Below are 24,055 nucleotides of genomic sequence, written 5' to 3'. Positions count from 1 at the left end.
ACCTTGTCCATGACATGACCTCCGAGATGCAAATTTTAGAAGATAAAGCCTCCCCTTTAAACTGTATGATCTCCATCTGCGTGTTTCCCCCCCCACCCCCCTCTCAAAACCATCCCCCAATCAGTCCTGCAGACCAGACTGTATATGAGGCCTTTAGCTAAAGATACAAGGCAATTTCGCAGGCATTCTGTCTCTTGCAACCCAACGTGAAGTATCAACTTGTCTCTGTTCCACTGCTCTGGAATTGTCATATTCCCCAATTCATCGCCTCTCCAGATTGTAAATGCTTTTCTTTCCACATTGAAAACCACTTGTGATCTCTCTTGATTCCCCTTTACCCAGGACATTTCTCCAACAACCTTTTACAAAATCTCTTATGCAGATTAAAGAGAATTATTGCTACCTAACTTATCAATAGAACAAATATACATTTCCCTCATTTTTTCTGAATTGTATTTGGTTATCCTATCATCTTGTTTGGTTGGAAAAACTAAAGAACTGAAAGGAGATAGAATAGTGACAAACAGCAAGTTGTAGTTGGATCTAGACCAGCATCACTAGAGACTGGTTTGGTAAGAAAGAGATTAAACATATGAATAAAAACTGGGGGAGAGGGTGAGAACAAGAGAGCAACTTGAGAACTATTTAATTGGTAGGTAGGACAATTCATGCAATCAAGGGTTTTGACCATCAACGATATCTAGTTATGCCCTATCAGTGCAGTTACTCATGTCGAAAAAATCGTAACTAAAAGTGTCATCTTTATGCATTACTGAAGTTTTGCATGATACTATTTCACCATATCAGAATGTCTTTGTGGGTGAGAGACAAATATCACACAAATCCCTTATTGCTAATGAATCTATGGAATATTTGCAAACGGCAAAGCAAGAAGGTTTAGTCCTAAAATTAGATTTTGAAAAAGCTTATGATAGTACGAATTGGTGCTTTCTGGACTCAGTGATGGACTGCATGGGTTTTTGACGTAAATGGAGAACATGGATGAGAGAGTGAATCTCCTCTGTCTCTCTTGTGGTGTTAATGAATGGAAAAATCCAGCAGTTGTTTTCGAGTACTCAGGAGATTAGAATAGGTGATTCATTATCTCCTTTTCCCTACACTTTCATAGTGGATGGTTTAAGTAGGATACTTACAAGAGGATCTGTAAAAGGAGAAATTGAAAGGTTTACTGTTGGGAATGATAGAGTGTCCCACCTCCAATTTGCAGCCGACATAATCCTTTTTATATCTCATGACAATAGATCTATCTCTATTGCACTTGCGTCGGTCAAGGTGCTCAACTAATGCTCGAGCTTCACATTAAGATAGCAAAATGTGGGCTGGTTATTATTAATACCAACTCTTGCTCTATTTCATATCTTGGCATCCGTTTGGCAATAACCCTAGGTGTAAGTCGTTTCGGGACAGAATGGTCAAGATGTAGGACAAGTTAGGGTTAATTTATCTACTAAAAAATTGAGGAAAAATATAAACATTACACCTAAAATTTCTTAGACATCACATCTAGAAGTCTTAAGCATCAAATTAATGGTTTAATTGCATCATACAATCAAAAAAAGGGAGAAACTCTCAAAATACTATTATTGAATACTTGAATGCCCCAATAAATGAAATTATATGTTATTCATAATAATTTCTAAGTAATCTTTCATAAATATGATTAAAATAAAAAATAGTACACTAAGAAAATTAAGAATATTAAACCTAACAAGATTAAGAAACTAATACTAATACTAATACTAATATTATTATGAACACTAATAATAAAAGAAATCTTAAATTACTAAAAATATAATAATACTTGTAAATAATATAATAATAGACTTCTAAATACTATAAATGTTTTACATTTAATATAAATATAATTTCTAATTTATTCAGGAAATCTAGTGTTATTTTATTATGCATCATTCTCCTCTAATTGGAGAAAACTCGTATATGAGTTTTGAAATGGCAAATGATGCAAACCTTGACCTTCGAGCTTCTCCATGAAAACTTAGCAATCTTTGCGTTTTGTTGTCCTTGCTAATACCTAAAATAGTAGAAACACACATTGTTTAGGAGTTTAAAATCTTGGAGGGAGGATGAAATCAACATATTGACCAAATGGTATGCTAAATCCTTTATTGCATGGAACTTTCATATAGTTGACTCTTGGGAAAGATATTGAGCAATAGAATGACATAACGATTCTTCTTGCCCATGCATAGAGTTGACTCTTGGGAAAGATATTGAGCAATAAAAAGACATAACGGTTCTTCTAGCCCATGCATAGAGTTTGACTCTTGGGAAAGATCTTGAGCAATAGGAAGACATAGTGAACCTTCTTGCTCTTTCATTTGGGGTCTAACAATATGCACCTTAACAAAAAACAGGTACTTGTTCACAAGGAGCTAAATCATCACTATCATGAGATACATACACGTCATCTCTTTCTTGCACCTCCTTTTCTTTTATTTCAACGTGCAAGATTCTTAATTGGGCATTCAGAACTTATGTGCTCACTTTGTCCACATCTAAAGTACACAACTTCCTTACCTTCACGAGTTTTAAATTTTGATGTTAATTCATTCTTCAGCTCACCTTTTGATTTAATTTTATCTTTAGGAGCAGATTCCACAATGTTTCTTGGAATTGGGTCTTTCAAATATTCTTCCACATCAAGGGTCGCTTGGTAAGTTTGTAGTATAGTTGCAGGAGGTTGTCAAATCAACTCTTTTTTAGTATGACCTCTTAATCCTACCTTGAATCGTGATGTTGCTTGACTATCATCTTCAATTAATTGACTGTGAATCTTTAATTCTTCAAACATATACGAGCACTCAATTAATGACATGTTATCCTGGACTAAAGTGTAAGCTCGGTCATGGAATTTGTCAATTAGTTAGGAGGTAGATACTTTTCACAAAGAATAGTTTTCATCTTATCCCATGTTTCAATTGTTGGTTATGTCCTTATTATCTTTTCATCAATAGTGTACCACCATATTTTTGCAAGTCCAACCAACTTCATCTGGGCAAATCAAACTCTTCGAGCATCTAACATGCCATACCAGTTGAAGTATTCTTTCATTGAATTAAGACATCTCTTCTTCCATCAAAATTAGGAGCTTCAACCTTTACTCTCTTGATAATATCTCCAACATATCTTCACTATGCTTTCTATCAGCAACTTGTTCAACTTGTACACTTTGAATTGGTGGACATACTTGTGCTATGAGTGAGTGTCTCAATTCTCCTAAGATAGCTTTGATAATGTTTTGCACTGCTTCTAATACGGTATTTGTGGTTTTCTCATATGCCTCAAATTTAGCATTTAGTTTAGGTGATCATTTTTTAAGCTCAATTTTTCTTTAGAAAAGTCTGGCTAAACCGAGAACTTCCATCGTCGACATTGCAAAAGTGCAGGTTTGCAAGAGGCAGCAGCTGTGGGAGTTTCCATTGGCAAGTGTGGCGGTTTTGGTGGAGTTTTGCGGGCCTTCAGGGGTCGGTCGATCAGGCTTTCCTGGAGCTGGTGCTGGTGACAGTATCGACTACCTCCAGCAGATGATTGATGAACAGTGCTGGCTGCTATTTTAGGTTTTTTTACCTTTTTTTCTTTTCAAATGGGTTTGGGGCTGTTTGGGTGTAGAGTTGGGGGAACCAGGATGTAGAATTCTTTTAATTCTATACTAAATTGATGTAGGACAAACTAGGATTAATTTGCTTACTAAGAAATTGAGAAAAACCTAAACATCACATCTAAGATTTTTTAGACATAACATCTAAGAAGTCTTAAGTATCACAACTAAGGATTTGATTGCAACACACAACTAGAAAAATGAATGTACTCTCAAAATATATTCACACTTGCATGCCCCGATATGTGAAATTACAAGCTATTTATTAATATTTTAAACAATATTTCTCAAATAGAATTAAAATTAAAAATAGTAAACTAGTAGAACTTGTAACACCCTAATTATTATTATTATTATTAGTATTATTTTATTTTGATTTTTTTTGTGTGTAATTTTTATATGAATATATGAATTTTTATATGGTTTTAATTTAGTTTAATTTAATTAAATAGAAATAATAATAATAATAATAAAAAGGGATAAAATTATTTTAAAAATTTAATTGAAAGCAATTTTGGAAAAAATGGGTGAAAATTTGAGTTATGGAGGTATTTTTGAAAGAAAATTTGAAAACCGGAGGTCAAAACGCAATTTAGAAAAATTGCACCACGTCAGCTGCCCGGTCAGCAGCCCCGGCCAACCAAAATGCGCCGCGTGGCAGAGACACTGACGCAGAAGGCCACGCGGAAGGGAGCCACGTGGGCGATCCGCGTGCGCGCGATCGAAAGGCTGAGATCCGTTCTTACGCGCACGAACAACCTAGGTCAAAAGGACGCACGGACGGCTCAGATTGCATCGCGATGAACGGCCCAAATTCATTTCTTTTTTAATCGCGATCGGATGGTCCAGATTAAATCGCAATCGACGGCTCAGATTAAAAGTAGAAGGTTATAAATAATCTCATCTACACCCAAACCCTAACCCTAGCCGCCAGAGCCCTCGCCGAAGAAGACAGCCCAGCCGCCGTCGTCGGAGCACGGTGGAGCCGCCTTGCCGGAATTCTGAAATTGCCAAATAGGCCTCGGGTCTGATTTTTGAGTTATTTGGAATATGTGTAGATACCGTAAGTGCGTTTCAGTTCTCGAGAGAAAATTCAGAGAACTCAGGAACTGCCCGTAGGCCCAGTGAAAAAAATCCGATTTTCGACTTCGAATCAGGTAAGGACCCCTCACCCTATTTCCTATCACGGGGTTAAAGTCTAATAAATAATAAAACTGTATTTGTATGAATTAAATAGATATATATAATTATTACGGTTGTTAATGGAGCCCGAACCGGACACATTTCTCTGTCAGTTCCTGTTTGATTTATTTTACAGTATAAATGCAGTATGGTATCTGATTTATTTATTCTATGGTTTTGAATGCATGAATCACTGTTTACTTCATTATGGCTTGATTTTGTGAATTCGATGATATGTTTGCCTTGTTGAATGCTCGTTACTTGTTTAAGTATTCATGTTTATATAGGAAACGGAAAACTAAGGGAAAAAAATAGAAAAGGTATGTGAATTGATAAATGGATAAGTTGACAGCCTCACTAGATATCCTAGGAGATGGTGGACGGACTGGGTCCATGAAGAACCCTACCGGGAACGTTGTCTCATACCGGACGAGGTATGGAGGCTTTCAATGTTTTGGCGCTCATATCGGACGGGGTATGGGGATGGCCCGCTTCACCCTCATGCCGGACGGGGTATTGAAGTTTTTATTATTTGGCGCCCATAACGGACGGGGTACGGGGACGACCCTGGGAATTAAGTTTGTTAAAGGAATGGTTCACGTGTAACGGGGACCCCTATGGATCCTCACAGATACTAATAGGCTGATAAAAAGAAGGTAACTGTTGTTTGATGATTGAAATATAAAAGTATGACATGTATTATGATACAGATTATGTATGAATTCATGATATTTATGATGTTATTGTTTTCATGGATCGTTTTTATAAATCCCACTGAGGTAAGTGGACGGTAAATGGTTTAATTATTGATAAATAAATTTACTTAAAACTTGTGCTCCATTGGTTGTTTTTGGTTTTTTACCAACCTTTACTTCTGTGACAGTGATATAATGTGATGTCTTTACTGGACTAGTATAACTCATTCCTTACTTAACCATTTTAGATCAGGAGAACTTGGTTCCCGAGCCTGATCTACAAGAAGACGGCGAGTAGTTACCTAGATATTTATTAGTTTCTCTTATATTCTTTCATTTCCATTATTTTTTTTTAGAAAACTTATTTTCGATATTGTTATTACGTTTAAATTATTGTGTAAGGAATATTAACCAAAATCTTTTATTTCACTTCCGCACTTATATTCTTATATACATTTTCTTTTTAAATTTCTGAGACCATTACAAAACTAGTAGCACTAATCATAGTAAGAATAAGAAATTTATACTAACAATTTTATGAATATTAATAAGAATAAAAATCCTAAATTACTAACTATAATAATACTCCTAAATGATATAATTATAGACTCCTAGATAGTATAATTGTTTTACAATTTCTAATTTATTTAGGAAATCTAGTGCTAGCCCATTCTACATCAAGTTAGTAATGTGTATACATATTTTGACAATTGGAAAAATGGTCCTTTTTCACTGGGTGGTAACGTTACTTTTGTCCCGGTGTAATATCCGGATCCGGAATTTGGCCATGGAAGTGTTCGGAATCAAATTACGAGCGGATAAAAGAATTTTTTATCTTTTTTGGCAGTCAGAGGTGACTCCAGCACGGCGGCAGTTGGTGGTTGGCTTCCTTCTTCGGCGACTAATTCTTCTCCAGCGGGAGATTGGCGACTAAAGTTAGGGTTCGGTGTGATACAAGATATTTATGTCCGTCTCCCTTAAATCTCGGTCGTTCATCGCGTTTGATCTCGACTGTCCGATCGCGTTTAAAGAGCAAATGAATCTGAACCGTTCATCGCGGTTTGATCTCGATCATACAATCGCGTTTAAAAAAGAAACGAATCTAAACCGTTTATCGCGTTTAATCACGACCGTCCGATCGCGCCTGAGGAGAGAACGGATCCAGACCGTCAATGCATGCGGGAATGCATCCGGGCCGTCCGATTGCAGGCACACGGATTGCCAACATGGCCACCCGCGTGGCATCGAGTCAACGTACCTTACAATGCGGCGCACTCCGGTTCGTTAAGGTTGTTGGTTAGACGATCCTACGCAGCGCAATTTTTCTTAATTGTGTTTTTATCCCCAGTTTCTAATTTTTCTTTCAAAAATACCATCTGAACTCAAATTTTTAACCATTTTTTCCAAAATTGTTTTCAATTTCATTCTCAACCTATTTTTTTTCCTAATTTTACAATAAACAAAATTTATAAATTTAAAAATTATATTTTTATATATTTTTTTAAAACTTTAAAATTAATCCCAGTATAAATTCTGAACCCGAGTATTACACCAACATGTCTATCTACTCTACCTATCTACTGCATATCCTTATTTAAGGTACTTACCAGTGTGATTGAGCGATTAAATGATGCAATAATAAACTGTTTATGGGTGCCAGGATAGGAGAGATCATCTAGTTAAGTGGGAGAATGCTATAGGCCTAGACCCTTTGGAGGATAGGCATAGGGAATTTAAATCTTGGGAACTAGTCATCATTGGTTAAGTAGCTATGGTGTTTTCTGCAATAACCTAATTCTTTGTGGCATAAAGTAATTAAAAGCATTCATGGGAATTAGTAGGGTCTAGGATAGGCATAGGGAATTGTAAATCTTGGAAACTAGTCATCATTGGTTAAGTAGCTATGGTGTTTTCTGCAATAACCTAGTTCTTTGTGGCATAAAGTAATTAAAAGCGTTCATGGGAATTAGTGGAATGGTTGGCATGCTATAGCCATGAGATCCACCATCAGAAAAGTCGATGGAAGGCCATTTCAAGTTTTTTTAACATCTATAAGCCTCTTACCAAGTATAAAGTGGGGGACGGTTCCAACATCCTTTTTGGGGAGGATCTTTGGAGGGGATGTTGTCTCTTGGCTATCCAGTTCCCACGTGTTTTTCGCATATCTTCCCGCCATAATACCACAATCAACTAGTTCTTTTATCTTTCCAGTAGTTCTCTATCTTGAAACTTATTTGTTCTGTAAGCTTGGAGTTCTGTAAGCTTGGATGATAGAGAAACCGATTAACTCCTTACCATATTAAGCTTGTTACAGTCATTTCAACCTTCCTAGCAACCTGATTATCGGAATGGACCCTTGGCTCATCGGATACATATACTTGTAAATTTTTTTCCAACCATGTAACAAAGAACCCAGAAAAATATCTTTAGCAACAATTTTTGGCAAGTCAAGATTTTTTTTTGAAAGTGAAAGTTTTTGTGTGGATTACTCTGAACCGACTAACTTTAACGAGTTGCTGCAAATTCATAGGCCTAACCAATATTTGTCTTCTAACATGTGTCTTATGTTCCATAAGGGTGGGAAAACACATTCTATCTCTTTTTACATTGCGAAGTGGCATGGAAATTATCAGGCAAGCTCTTTGACACTTTTAACCTAGTACAAGTTACTCCTTTCGATTGTTTCATCAAGACAAATTTTGGTGGCTTTAGTGTGACAGTCAAGACGACCCCATCTGGAAAAAGATGACATTTCTGGCTACCCTTTGGTCTAAAGCTCATAGGAAATAGTCTAACATTTCCCTAACTGTCCTTCATAGGAGCTGGGTTGCTACAACATGATTTATTTTTTTCTCAGTGCTTTTTGTTTATATTTTTGTTTTGAATTCCTTTTGTTCCAACTTGATATTTTATCTGCTGTTCTTTTTGAAAATTTTCTTCCCTGATCTTAATAAATGTCTTTTTTATAAAAAAAAGGTTCTAATCATTAACATGCAAGTTGAGACTACATTGGATCTTAGTCGGGATTATTTCGATATAGTGGTAGGAAAAAAAGGAGAAGAAATAGGAAGAACAAAAAAGAAGACAAGAAACCTAGATCATAATGGTGTTAAATGATCAGAGCTAAAAAGCAAACAGAAGAGGAGGGGGAGGGGGGCAACGTGGGTTTTTATATTTGTGATTTTTATTTTTGTGAAACACTAGGAATACTATAAAGTTGTTCGAGCATTTAGATACCAGATGCCATCTCAATTACATTGTTGCTTACAAAAAATAGTTGTGCACTTGAACTTTGGGGGAGCTTGTGCTTGTCACACCACACAATAGCGCCATTGAAAGTTTGGCAAACCAAATATGTTCTTCGCACATTAAAGACCTAGGAAGATTGGTTGACCTCTTGATTCAGCATAGATAAAACAGGACCGAAGAAGCTATCATCAGTAGCTAACATTTGGATATAAGATGATATAATCACGCCATTTTTATCAGTCTAAAATTTTATTATTCTGACAAGCAAACAACTTATTTAAAATGACATCAGAGTAGAGATTCGGCATATAAACAGTGAGAACCCACAACTGAGTTTCACTGGAAGCCCATAGTTGTGTTAGATTTGCACATCCTTTTGTTTTTGTATTGATGTGCTTAACTAAACTCTCCCTTTGGCATGAGGCAGCATGTTTAACTATGATAATAACTTACAATTTTCTATATTATTGTATATGAACAATATATTTACACAGAAAATGCAAAAGAAAAGTGTATTTTTATTGAGTGGTAATAAGAAAAGTTAAACTAAAGGGAAAAGAAAAATAGGTCAAATTTATTAGTTGCAGCAGAAAATAAAAACTTCCTACACCAATAACATGGATCCACCAAACAACACACCTGAAGAAGATGGAGTAGGTGAGATAGGAGGAGGTGGGGAAGCTGGAAGAGCATTGAGTTTATTGTTTGCAAAACTGCAAAGGGAAGATAAAACAATTAGAAAACGCTGGTAGATCCAAAGTTCCAACCAAGATCAACAAAGAAATGGGAGGGGGAAAAACTGGAAGCAAACCTGATAGGAGTAAATAGTGAAAAAGAACCATTGACAGGAATATCTCCTGTGAGATTATTGTTTGAGAGATCCCTGAATTTAACATGACAATATGTTATCTATCACATATAACACTCTGCAAAATAAAGATATGACAAACAAATAATAACAGTGGGAAACTGATATCAAGAAAGAACTCACAGGACTTGTAGGGATGTAACAGTAGTCAAAGACCCAGGAATAATGCCCGATAACGTGTTGTTATTGAGACGCCTGTCACGGGAAACAAAACGCCATATTTCATATTGTTGCATACAATGTTGAAGTAGTACTAATTAATATGCAGATTACTGATCAATAAAATTGGTAGGTAACACACCAATAATCCATAGTGAGTTCACTGCACCACATCAATAATTCTCATACAATCAATTAAGACTTCATCAATAGATAATCAGAAACACTTGATAGAAAAACAAAAGTTTAAAAAGGACAGCTAGCAACATCGGCATTTACACAGTATAAGTAGAGCAGGTGAACATCACGCTGATTATCAAGATGAACTTGTAACCATGGTTAGAAGAAAAATGTATTATATCATATGGTCTTATCATCATTGGTTTTCTGTATTCTCGTTTAGTTTTTACGTTCCTACCTACAAGAAAAATATCATCAAGTTTTCCGAAAATAGAGTAGGAAAAACACTACTTTGAAAAGCCCCAATAGTGTGTTGACCTCATGTCCTATCTACATCCATCTTTTGTCCATAATTCACCTCCTTTTCGACACAAATACTGGAACATACTATTGCACTTGCCATCATCCACCATGTCCAAAGAGAAAGCTAATCTGGTCTTAGTTTCATCTCCTAAGACCAGAAACTTCATAAACCCCAGCTAAGCAAGCTTAGTTTGGAGGAAAGATATGGAATGAATACCAAAAGCCAACTGGTTTCTTGTCTTAAATTTGAAAAAGTAGTACCATATTTGACACAAGTGGTTGGTCCGCTTCACTACATTCACAAAACCTGATATTACCTTTGAACCAGTAATGGTACTTTAAAACATTAAACCTTCCAAGGCTAGTTGTTAAGGGAACATGCCTCTCCCTGCTACAACACAGAAAATAATAGGGTGTGGGACCCATTTGGAAGCAGCAAAAGGAAGGAGTTTAAGTCTAGTAGGAAGTTGGCTTCTTTATCAAACTATTAAGAGTTGGAATTCTTTACAGATTTATATTAATTATTTAGATTTAGATTTAGATTATGAAATTGGAACAAAACTAAGATTATGATTCCTAGAACTATAATTAAATAGATTAGGATTGGAATAAAATTAGGATTATGATTCCTAAAATTGTATAGGAATGTAATTCAGTTAGCTTCCCTATAAATACACCTATCATAAATAAAATTATATCCAGCTATTAACCCAAAGAGTTTATCTCTAAGGGATCAGAGGTTCTCTAAGACAAGTCTCACCATAAGCAAGCAACACTGGAAAACTAGGAAGCGAGCAGGTTGCTTGCTCCAGGATTTCATACCTGTGGGCCTTTTGACCACATCCAAAGACCGGGACCCTATCACTCACTTTTTCATGTGAATCCACCACTTACTTTTCCTAAAACTTATATTAAAAAACCACTAGACACTAGCCACGATGGTCACCTCAGGCCTCTCATCTGGAGTTGCCTGGTTTCAAGTCAGAGCACAGTGATCTTGCTTTGCTTTAATAAATTCATGAAGATGCTCAAATTAATGAAGATGAATTGGAAGTCTGCAATACTGAGGTCTTTGGTGATATCTATCTATCTATATAAAAGGTTTGGTTGGAACCTTTAAATAAGAATACCACATAGGATTATAGGAGTTTGTAAATTTTGACGCATGGCAATACATATGGTGTTTATGTACATAACATCAAATATCGTTCTATTAACACAAAATAATATTTAATATTTAAAAGATTACAAATACTCTTATGGTGTATTAAAAGGACAATCAATAGTGAAAGTTAAAGTTATAAATAGTTTTAAATCATATATGTTTAATTAATATTACATATTCTTATCATATTTAATATTTAAATTTTGTCTATAAAGAGTAAAACTACAAAATTAATTCGAGAATATAATTAGTTGAGAAATTCATAATTTATTTAGTTAGAAAAATATATTGCTAAACTAAATATAACTATAATTTCTTAAAATAAGAATAACTAAATAATAGTTCGAATAAATTTAAGTTTAGAGCTAACTTATGTTTCCTGACTACATAATAGTTTATTTTAAGTTAAATACTATAATATCTTTTCATGACAAATATTTTTTTGAAATAAAAATTATATATGTATCATTAATCCACAAACACCAAAGGGGTGCCAACCCATATACAAAGTACTTGTATATCAATAAGAATAAGAAAAAGGTCCCCAAATATTTAGATGGTATTATGACATATTGACAATGAAAGTATCAAAAGGACCCGTTTAGAGCTTATTGGCTCACATGCTTCTAATAGAGAAGATTCCCTGGAAACAACGATCTAGGGCTCCTTGGATGTAGATAAACAAAATACTAGGTTTCTTAACAACTTAATAAACCACAGTAAAAGGAGTAATTTGAGGCAACTATGGGGTTTTATAGGAATTATATGGAACTACTTGGATGCAAATCCGAGCAAGAAGTTGTTACTTTTGATTCTTTTGATCAAGTGGAGAAGGTGTGGGAGGCTGTGGTAGAAATAACTTCTACAACGAGAGATACGCTTGACCTCAATGACTTTAGTAGGGATAAAGGCCCCAAGTTGGATAATTACTCCATCGAAATTTTCAAAGCATGTAGAGATTTGAAAAACTCATACATATTGATGTTTTCGGGGAATTTTACTCATCAATAAAATTTGTAGCCTGCCTAAATTTCAACTTTTACTGTCCTATCCCTAAAGATCAAGAAGCAAAAAAAAAAGGATTTCAAACTGATTAGTTTTGTTATGAGTACGTCTATCTAAAGGCAAACTATCCGCTTCACTAGATAGTCAACCAAAATGAATTATGGGTAGAAAATCGAACTTTTAGTGTTAAGTCCTCTTTCCTCAAGGTGGCCATTCTTGAATTCAGAGAGTCTTTTCTTAGAGAGACATTTGGAAAACAAAAGGTTTCTTCTCTTAGAGAGACATTTAGAAAACAAATGTTACCACTCAAATCACATTTTAACAAAAGAAATAAATTTTAATGACAGAAGACCCAAGAAAAAGGGTGAGGTACTATTATCAGCGGCTTCTTTTTGTACAAAAGAGGCAAAGTCTACCAATCATCTGCTCTGGTGGTGATCTATGCTACAAAAAATGGAATGCTGCTATAACATTTTGGAACTTTGAGGTGAGTGATTGAGAGTCCAATGGATTATGCATGACATGTTATTAAGGCTATCAAGCGGAAGAAACCAATTGCTTCATTTGTATGCTATTTTAGCATTACTTGAAAAGAAAGGAACACGAGCTTTTGAGGTTCTATACTCTCTTTTGATAGGATTAGAATCATTGGCTCCAAACTCACTGTTTTTGGTTAAGTGTCATCCCCTGTCCCATGAGAAGGATTTAAGCACATGATATTCCAACTAACTTGTAGCAACTATTTTATAAATAGGTAGTACCATCTTGGGGCCTTGTTTATACCATTTTTAGTATATTCTATGTTGATTAGAATATTTTGTTAATTAATTAGTTGAGATAATATAATTAATTAAAATTCTACTAAAATATTAATTTCTTTATCTATAGGTAAGAATTCTCTATATATACTTCAAGTGTAACAACATAAAGTGTATCAGAAAATAAAAAGTAAACATTTTCTCCAAAAATCTTCACAATATCATAGTCAAAATAAGACTATCTTAGTGTTCTAATTTTAGAGTTTTTTAACCTCTAAAAATGCAAAATAGGCTGAATTAGTACTCACTTATCAAGATCTAATCTCACTACTACCCCAGACGAAGTTGCAGCCTCACCACCAACCTGCCCCCTGACTCAGGTGACCATCTCCAGAGCGCGTGAGCCACACAAGCCACCATAGCATAAGCGTGTAAGCCACACGTGCTGCTGGAATCGGACGGATCCAGCCCGAATTGTGTTGCATTGCTGCCAGAAAAGTCCGATCTACACGAATCCGACCTGGTCACATGCAAACTGGCTTAAATCCCACCTCTCTGGACCTACATTCACATAGTTGGCAACATTCCGCCGTTCTGCCCTGCTGAACGTCCCACCACGCACAAAACCGTTCAAATCTGTTTCCTCTACACGTCGAGCCGCCTGAAGTTCTCTGGTTCCATTTTTCTAAGTGTCGCTGCACCTGCCGCCGGACCTGTCTGTTTCCAATCATTGACTCCAAACTCGCAACATATTTCTCTTTCTGGCCTAATCCTGTTGTTTCTAGCTCCATCGGTGCTGATTAGAAATTTTGTCATATCCTGTGAGATTAGCTATTAGGTGTTATTTTCCTTCTTTACTTTAAACCATGACAGAAGCTAAAAAACTGGGTATTCCTATTTCAGGTAACCCTTCATCAACTATTGGAGCTTTTTCAAATGAGAAAATTCAAATCTTGAAGCGTCTCATATCTCAATTTAACCATTCATTAACTATAGGTACGCCAAAAATGGTATAGTCAAGTATTGCTCCTCTCCTTGCTACTTTCAATTATGATACTTGAATTATAAATTATGAACATAATAGGCTCTTTGAAAGACTTCCTAACCTATTTTCCTTGTACTAAAAGTGAAAATGTCCGTATAGCAGATGGATCATATATTCCTGTATCTGGAATAGATTTCATAATTGTGCTCTCACCATTACTCTTTCTTTACTCCTTCATGTGCCTACTTTTGTTAACAATCTTTTATCCATCAGTGTTATTACTAGAGATTTTAACTGTAAAAGTGAATTTTTTCCTCATTGTATCCTTCAGGATCTTCAAACAAGAAAGATGATTAGCACTTGTAAACTGTAGAATGATTTATGTCTTACATAGAGTCAAAAAGTAATTTGGAATCAAGCCACCTTTGGGAATACCGAAGTCAATCAGGAAATCCGATAGTTGCATCAACGGTTGGGACATCCTTCATTCTTTATTTTAGAAAAATTATATCCCATCTTGTTTAAAAGAATGTTTATGAATTCTTTATTTTGTGATACATGTTAACTAACCAAACATAAGAGTTCCTATCATGTGAGTAACCACAGAAGTCTTACTCCTATAATGACTATTCACTCTAATGTTTGAAAACCTACTCAGAATACTTATTTATCTGTTCATATATAGTTTGTCACTTTTATTGACTGTTGTATTAGATTAACATAGAGTTATTTGTTGAAAGCAAAAAGTAATGTGTCATCATGTTTTCAGTCATTTCATAAAATGATATGTACACATTTTGATATTAAACTTAAGATTTTAATAATGAATAACAGGATAGAAAATATAGATGGTGGATTCTGTGCCTACTTGGAGTCTAATGCGATAATCCATCAAATGAGTTGTGTTTACACTAGTGAACAAAATGGTATCGTTGAAAGAAAAAACAGATACATATTGAAGGTAACTCAGTTTTTTATATTCATCGTGAATCTACTGAAAAGTTACTAGGGAGATACAGTTCTTTTAATTTATTATCTTATCAACAGAATATTTTCGAAAACTCTTGACTTTAAAAGTCCTTTAAAGGGTTTGCAAGGTAAAAATTCATATACCATTTCCCCAAAAGTGTTTGGACGTATTTGTTTTATCCATGCTAGAAATGTGGGCAAGTTGGAACTTAGGACTCTTAAGTGTATATTTGTTGGATATTTCCCAACTCAAAAAGATTACAAGTATTATCATCATCCGTCTACAAGATACTTTATAACTATGGATGTTATTGGTAGGGAATTTGAATTTTATTTCAATTCAAACCCAACATCTCTTCAAGGAGAGAGTGAGAAGGAAGAGCTTATGCCAACTTGTTAACTATTGACAGTCATATTCAGAGGAGAGTTTTATTTTAGAAGATCTTATTCAAAGAGACAATATTGGATGTTTAAATAGATCGGACTTGAAGAAATATTCAATGAGAGTTAAGACAGAAAAAGTCATCATACAGTCTGTCCCATGTCAATAATCTTCTTCAGTTCCCGAAGATACTGGTAAGTTACCTTTATGTTGTAATTTATCTAATAAACTCACTGCTTTTAGAAAAGAAATGAGCGCTTGTACTAAACACTTTATGTCTAACTTTGTTTCCTATGACTCTTTATCTCCCTCTTATAGAGCACTTGTCTTGTTTGTTTATTCTATGTCTATTCCAATGGATTGAAGAGAAATTTTAAGAGATCCCAAATAGAAGGAAGTCATGATTGAAGAAATGAAAGCTTTGGCAACAAAGGAAATATGAGAACTTATTTCACCTCCACGGGAAAAGAAGATGGTTGGTTGCAAATGAGTGTTTACTGTGAAATACAAAACAAACAAGTCGATTGAAAGGTATAAATCCAAACTAGTGGCTAAAAAGTTTACTCATACCTATGGAGTTGACTATTAGGAGACATTGTCTCTGTCGCAAAGATGAACACAATCAAAATATTATAATTTTGTGCAATTAATCTTAATTAGAACTTACAATATTTTGATGTCAAAAATCTCTTCCTCCATAGAAACTTAAAGGGAGAGGTATATATGGAAATTGCTCAAGAATTTGAAGATAAAAGAACGCAAGAAAAGTTTTGCAAATTAAAGAAAGTCTTACATGAATTGAAACAGTCTTCAAGAGTATAGTTTGAAAAGTTTAAAATAGTTATGATCTCTTTTGAATATCAACAAAATAGTGTTGATCATACCCTAATCATCAAGCATTGAGAGAGTGGGGTCACTCTTCTCATTGTTTAGGTAGATAATATTATGGTGACTAAAGATGATACAAAAGAGATGACTTGATTGAAAGAACTTCTTATCCGAGAGTTTGAAATAAAAGATTTAGAAAAACTGCAGTATTTTTTGGGAATTAAAGTTGTCAAATTTAACAAAAAAATCTTCATTTTTCAAAAAAAGTATTTCATAAACTTAATAGAAGAGACTAGTATGATGAGTTGCAAGCCGATTATATTTTCCATTGAAAACAATCACAAACTACAAAAAGGTAATGATACATCGGTTAACTTAGAAAAAATCAGAGATTGGTTGGAAGACTCATCTATCTCTCACATACCAAACCTGATATAGCATATGCAGTTAGCCTGTTCAATCAGTACATACATGATTCTCGCGAGACTCATTTACATGTTGTCTTCCGCATATTACGACATCTAAAATCTATTTTAGGAAAAGTTTTGTTCTTCTCCAAAAATGCCCACCTTAAGATAGAAGTATTTATAAATGCCAATTAAACTGAATCTCCGGATAATAAAATGTCAACTACTGGTTACTGCATACTCATAAGAAGCAACTTGGTTACATGAAAAAGAAAGAAACAGAATGTAATTACTTGCTTCAGTACTAAAGCAAAATATAGAACAATGGGTCAAGAAATATGTGAATTATTATGATTACAAAAACTAATTAGAGAATTAAAACTGTTTAAAGAAGAGAGTCTATCATTGTTTTGTGACAACAAAATAGCCATTAGCATTACCCATAATCTACTTCAACATGACCGAACAAAACACATTAATATTGATCGATATTTCATAAAAGAGAAAGTGGCTGATGGTTCCTTATATTTATATCATGTGCCTTCTAGCGATCAGGTGATACATATCTTAACTAAAGGATTTTGCAACAGATATCTTCAAAACTTGATATACAAGTTGAACATGTGTAATATCTTTATACCAATTTGAGAGGAAATGTTGACTAAAATATTTCGTTACTTAATTAGTCGAGATGATGTAATTAATTAGAATCCTACTAAAATAATAATTTCTTTATCTATAGGTAGGAAATCTCTATATATACCCCAAATATAACAATATAAAGTGTATCAAAAAATAAAAAGCAAATATTTTCTTCAAAAATCTTCATTCTAGAATATAAAACTTCAAATTATATAATAAAAAAGGGACAAGATGAACAAAAGAAATAGTTATATTACTAAAAATTAAGCAATATAATTAAGAGATACGTGCTCATACAAGAAGCGTAGTTTTGTAAGCTTTCCCAAAGTTGGAGGGATATGACCATTTAACTTGTTCAAGTAAAGATCCAAGCTGACCAACTCGGACAAATTGCCAAGCTCCTCTGGAATTTCTCCAATTATGTTATTGCTATAAAGTTCCCTGTCATAAGCCTTGATTCAATACTGTAGACTGAAAAAGTATTCAATTAAAGCATATTCCAACTCAAAAACATTATTATTGAAATCATCATTGCACAAAATCTTAAAGATTTAGATGGCATCAACCGATAATGTGAAGGAAACTACAAAATTTCACATGGACAAACTGCTTATACTTTGACATAATATGGAAATTATGGCTGCTCATAATCTTAAAAATATTTAGATGGTATTATGGGATAATATGAAAGAAAATACAAAAGAAACTATTAAAATTTCACATGGACAAACTGCTTATAGTTTGACATAGTATGGAAACTATCACTGCTCATAATCTTAAATAATTAGATGGTATTATGGGATGATATGAAGGAAAATATTAAAAATACACATCGACAAACTATTTATATTTTGACTCAGGTAATGCTACGAAGGTTCAGCTACATAAATACAGTAAAAGAATACATGGGACTGAGAAGCAAGACACAATCTATTAATAATGACAACAAAGAGGCTAACACAAGTTCCTTTTCCAGTACTTAATATAGGATTTTACTGTGAAGGAGGTGAGCAACATATATATATATATATACACATATTAAACTAGTGATCTTTTTGACACGAGAGTTTTGAGGCATAGAATGGTCTCTAGAAGGGCTTTTGAGGGCATAAAATGCTCTTTTTGATAGGATCAAGGATACTTGGCGTTAGGAGCCTGACTCATTAGGGATTACGAGGATTGGGTATGGAAAGTAAGAGAGTAGAATAGAAGAAGGAATGAGGGAGAAAGAAGAAAAGCAGAGAATTGCAGAAGAGAGAGAAGAGCAGAGGACACAGTGGAGAGAAAATTTAGGATTCTCGATAAATCTCATTTCCATACTGCTGCATAACTACCTACTAATAGAATCAATAATTGGTAAGAAAAGGGCAACATACGATACAGTCAGACACCAACTGGCCTTATGAATATTCTAGCATATCCAGGATACAAATCAAAAGAGAACAAATAACCAACGGAAAATAACTAATAGAAATTGAGTAGCCTTCTAATAGCCCTAGCTAATTAAATCATGACACTTGGTTTTAGACACTAAGTTTTTAATTAAAAATCATTCATTTTATACAAGTGAGGATTAGTGGGATTTGATCGACATTTTGATAGATTTGTAAAGCTTTTGTACAAGGGTTGCAACCCCTCAGTGTGTTTGTATAATTTCCAAAAAAAAATATATTAGACTAGTGATCTAAAATTAACCAAGGGTGATTCATCCACTAACAGCTCTTATTAACTATAGCTGCAAAAGGATGCCGCAATTGCCACAGTTCTACTGGTTGGTCCTAAGCTCCTAGGGCTTTTTTTTTGGTGGAAAAGAAAACAATTGGAATGTTACAAAACATGTTCTTAAGCCTTTAATGGGATAGCTTCAAATGCAACCAGAACATTTTAGTAATAATATCTTGGGTAGATATTAAAGTAACTGCAATGATAAAACAGACAAAAACTAAAATAAGGAGAGATGCCCCGAGCACATAATTTAACCAATTACAAGATAATTGGGGAGAAGAGGAAGATGTTATGTCTGACATTCCTGGAAAAGGTACAAAAATATCTCTTTAGAAGCATTACAATAAATACAGGAGCCACTTAATTATTAAGGATTCTCTGCAGACAAAATCGAATGACATCCAGTTGAGTCTACTTCAACAGGTTTGATAGCCATAGAAAAGAGAACCTATATTTTTTTAGTAGATGATCACACTTAGTTTAGTATCAAGGCTTAGCCCAGTTGACAATGTTAAGAGTTTAAAGAGGCTCATCCTTCATTACATTTATATTAATTCCTGCAATCTCGACAATAAACAGCACTATTACCTAACATCCAAAATAACAGAAAAAAAGAACAAAATTGTACATTTTTTTGAAAGAAGAAACAAAAAAAAGAAAATTATTTCTCCATGCTACAAGATTTCCCATAAAACTAAAAAGGCATCTAAAATAGCTACATCCCCACAACTGTGCTAAAAAATTTGCAGTCGTAAACCAAAGAGCAAAGTCGATACTAGGAGTCATATACCAAAGAATAAAGTGAATACTAGGAGTCGCAAGTCATTTTAATGTAGGGCATAGAAATGCTAATAATGAAACATCTTCGTATTGGACATTTATTTACAGATATTTTTTCACTTTAATTGAGTTTATAGCTCACCAAAAGTTAGAGGAATTAATTCAGCCACTACTAGTGCAAAGCAAAAAGATGAGTTCAAGGCATTCACTCCTTCAAACCAATGGAGGATGAAGCACAGAAGTTAAAAACTCAATATAACAATCCCCATAATTGCAAAAAAACATATAGATCAAACAACTCCTAATAAAATAATGACTTACAAATACTGCAAATTTTGAAGCCGCCCAAGGTCTGGAACTAGTTGACCAGATAGATTTGCATTTCCAAGATCACTAGGTGAAATAAATGGAAGTTTATTGCCATCAGAAAGATACATAGTACATCAAATAGAAAGGAAGATCACCTACAGGAAGTAATTCAAGTAGAGAAACTTACACTCGTGTTACACTATTTTCAGCACTGCATGTAACATGAAACCATGTACATGGATTGACAAGGGTAGCATCCCAACTTTGTAGCACATTGTCAGGGTCATTTAACTTGGACTTCAAAGAATTCAATGCATCACCTGTCTTGAGAAAACAATAATTGAAATTTATCCACAAAGATAGGTATCTAACAACTATCAAGATAAAGAGACATTAGGCATCAGTATGCATTCCTAATTTTTTTAATAATATAATAAGTATTAATAAGAAAAAAAGAAAATATATGAGGATAAGAGATCCTCAACAACAGAAAAAATTCAAAACAAGCGAACAACCCAATGTTTTTTGAAATAGCTAAAGAGATACCATGCAGAAAAAAGAAATGAAAATATCTGGGAAGGAGAGTAAACTCAACTCATACCAAAGAAGTTAAAAGCCCAGCCCAACACCTCCAAGCAGTATCACAATAGTACAAGTGACTATGAGACTGGACTCATGAGACCAAAAATATAAACAGCCAAACATACAAAGCTATTAGGTCTGTATGCTTAAAAAAGATCATTTTATGATGATTCAATGGAGAACAGCAGTCCAAATGAACATTGACCTTAGTGTAGGTTTCACCTTCCAAAAGTTAGTCAATGCTACATTACTATAGTGGCAAGCTGGGTGAGCTAAGTAAAAAAGGACCGACAAGAGTAGACTCTAAAGCTTACAAAATCCATACTCTAACTGTACAGTCTCGTCCTGGAGGCATTAGAATTTTTTCTTTTAAGATTAAAGAAGAAGCTTAATTAAAAGAATAGATAGAGAGAAACAATTACAAAGTTGGAGAATAAGTCATTCTCCTCAGGAGAAAAAAATAAATAAATAATAAAGAATGAAAAGTTGAAAACAATATAAAAAAAAATGTCTCCTTTACCTGTGGATGATAATGTCCCAATTACCGTATAGCCCTAAGGTACTTATGCTCGGGTAGTGGCCATGCGTTTCTACCCAAAGGGAAGCCATAAAAATGATCCTTTTTGCCACCCTTACAGGAATTCTAAAGTGAAAGTTCCAAGATAGTCCTCCACCAGAATTAACAAGAAAGCTACAGACATAGGTCTTATATTTGGTGGATAACTGGTAAAGCCAATTGAATTTGTTGCAAGCGGTTGATCCCTCTAACCATGTATCCTCTCAAACAAAACTCTAGATCCATTTCCTATAGGTACTCAAGTGAGGGGGAGAGGGGGGTAAAAACAAAAGGTGGACTTGGGAAATGGATTTCAAAGGACTATAGCAATTCGTGGATCATCCAGCAAGGACATTCACCGCACTGCTGTCCTCCATGGATACTTCTAATCACATTGTGCCCTAGAGAGGTTGGTTCACGAGGAAAGTACCATAGCCATTTTGAGAGTAAAGATAAGTTCTTCCTATTTGAGATTCCAATGCCCAAACCCCCAAATGTTTAGATTGACAACAAACCACCAATCTAACTAGGTGATCTCTCCTCTCCTCATCTACTCCATTCAATAGGAATCTTTTCATCGTATCTTCGATCCTTTTTGCCACCCTTACAGGAATTCTAAATAGAGAGAGATAGTAAAGAGGTATACCAAACAAACAAGCTTTGATTAAGATTACCCTACCCCCAAGTAATAAAAGTCCACCCTTCCAACTTGCTAGATGCCTAGTCACCTTATTTTTACCCCTTCCCAGAAAATCCTACTCCACCAGTTGCCAGCTAATGGAACTCCAAGATATGCAATGGTCCATACTAATTTCTTACAATCTATTCACTCCACAAGATGGTTATTGGTCTCCTACATTAATCCCAATGAGTCTTGTTTTCTCTGAGTTGTTTCAGTCCAGAGTTGTGTTCAAACATATGGAGGATGGCAAGAGCATTAGACATGGATTTACTATCTTTTTTCAAGAATAGAATCATGTTCTCCACAAGTAGAAGGTGGTAAATCTCCAAATTCTCCATGCCCATTTTAAGACCCTTTACTAGGTTCCACTCTGCAGCCCTTGACAACATCCTAGTTAATATGTCCACGATGAGAGTAAAGAGGAAGGGCCTATCTTAGTCCTCTTGAGACTCTAAACCAATCTCAGGGTTTCCCATTGACTATCACTGTAAAAGAACATGAAAACAAACATCCAGTAATCCATTTTTTCCACCAATATCCAAATCCCTTTCGTTCCATCACCCGGTCCAGAAAACTCCAGTTGAACCGGTCACTAGAGTATGTTATCTTAATAAATAGGCATTGACAATCATTCAGCAGATAATCCAACCAATTGAAACAGCAGGTCAAATAAGATCAGAAATGCAGATTCTTTCCCAGGGCAAAATAAGAATGTCCATTCATAATTGACAACAGAAAGAATGAGATAACCAACTATAGACTTTCCTTCACATGTGAGTGAATTGAGATTTTGGAGGCTAACTATATTGCATTGCATTAAGAGGCACAAACATTGGTTCTCAATGGGAGGCATACTCGACTATCGAATGAACAAATTCCCACTTTCTATACAAAAGAAAATCAAAACAAAACAAGACTGATAACTAAGTAAAAGGGCGAGTCAAAAGCCTTAACCAGAGTCCCGGAAGACGAGTAGCTTCAACCATTCAAATATATTATTCATATAAACACAATAATTACAGCACTATACAAGCTCTAAACATACCAAAAAAAAAGATAAGAAATATGAATAATATCACATCGGATACCAAACAGAATGAATAAATTCATGCACATTTAATCCTAAATAAAGTAACCCCATGAAACCATTTAGAAACCTGATTCCGATTTCGAAGTCAACACAGCCAAACCGCCAAAACTATAAGGCAAATACTTGTTATACAGTGGAGGAAAAAATTAGTGAGTACCTTCTACATTACCAGCGACTCTCATAGCTAAATCGAACACCAAAACTAACCACAAAAAAGCCGACATCATTCGCTGCATCATTTGTCCTTTCTTTTGCTAGCTAAAACCCAGTTTACTTCATTGCCGCCCGAAACAACAAAATCAAGTGAAGAGAGTTTCCAGTCAAGGACTCATCCAAACAGGAAAACAGGAAAGAAAGCCCAGAAGTGTATTTCCCATTGACCGAATCGCAAATGAAACGGAAGCCCTCGCAAGATGACCGATTGATATTAAAAACCAGAAAATAATTTATTTGACTTTCTATAATGCAAAGGGGAATTCAAGCAAAGATAGATTGTGCTACAAAAATAGGAAATCAGGGAAGAAGAATTCAGGTTAAAAATTAAACAAGACAGGTATTGGAAGAAGAAATTTCTTCAACGGGGTTGGTTTTGTGAGATTGGCAGACGAGCAAAAACGGTAGAAAGCAGTCGAGAAGGGAAGCGGGTCAAAGACGCACGCGCACCAGCCGGACCCACCATCGCAGCCTGCTTGCCTAGAAACTCCGATAGAGAATATAATATTTTAATATTTATGGCTCAAAATTCATACTTAGAAATGGAAATTGAATATGCATTTATTTTATTTGTGGATAATAAATTAATAATTGCACATGCAAATGGTGATAATATGGTGAATTTATTTTAGCACATCAGCAATTTATTTTTATTTGATTTAATGTTTCTCTTGATTTTGTATTAAATTATTTTTTGTATT

The 24,055-nt window shown here is 34.7% G+C and overlaps 1 protein-coding gene across 1 annotated transcript in view; it reads right to left on the bottom strand.

The window, feature by feature from the left end:
• Positions 1-23,841, bottom strand: part of BAK1 (BRI1-associated receptor kinase) — a 33,493-nt gene extending 9,652 nt beyond the window's left edge. The window contains exons 1-7 of the mRNA XM_022031264.2: positions 23,299-23,841; positions 20,419-20,551; positions 20,244-20,315; positions 17,715-17,858; positions 9,758-9,829; positions 9,578-9,649; positions 9,406-9,479 (exon numbers count right to left, since the gene is read on the bottom strand). Coding sequence (XP_021886956.2) covers positions 9,406-9,479; positions 9,578-9,649; positions 9,758-9,829; positions 17,715-17,858; positions 20,244-20,315; positions 20,419-20,551; positions 23,299-23,380 — 649 coding nt within the window. The 5' untranslated portion in view covers positions 23,381-23,841. The remainder of the gene's footprint in view (positions 1-9,405; positions 9,480-9,577; positions 9,650-9,757; positions 9,830-17,714; positions 17,859-20,243; positions 20,316-20,418; positions 20,552-23,298) is intronic.
• Positions 23,842-24,055: the final 214 nt, after the last annotated feature.

The sequence above is a fragment of the Carica papaya genome, chromosome 6, assembly GCF_054855325.1.
Source record: "Carica papaya isolate Zhongbai chromosome 6, ASM5485532v1, whole genome shotgun sequence".
In the NCBI taxonomy this organism is placed as follows: Eukaryota; Viridiplantae; Streptophyta; class Magnoliopsida; order Brassicales; family Caricaceae; genus Carica; species Carica papaya.
The sequence above is the reverse complement of the archived record's forward strand: the minus strand, read 5'-3'. Positions and strand labels throughout refer to the sequence as shown.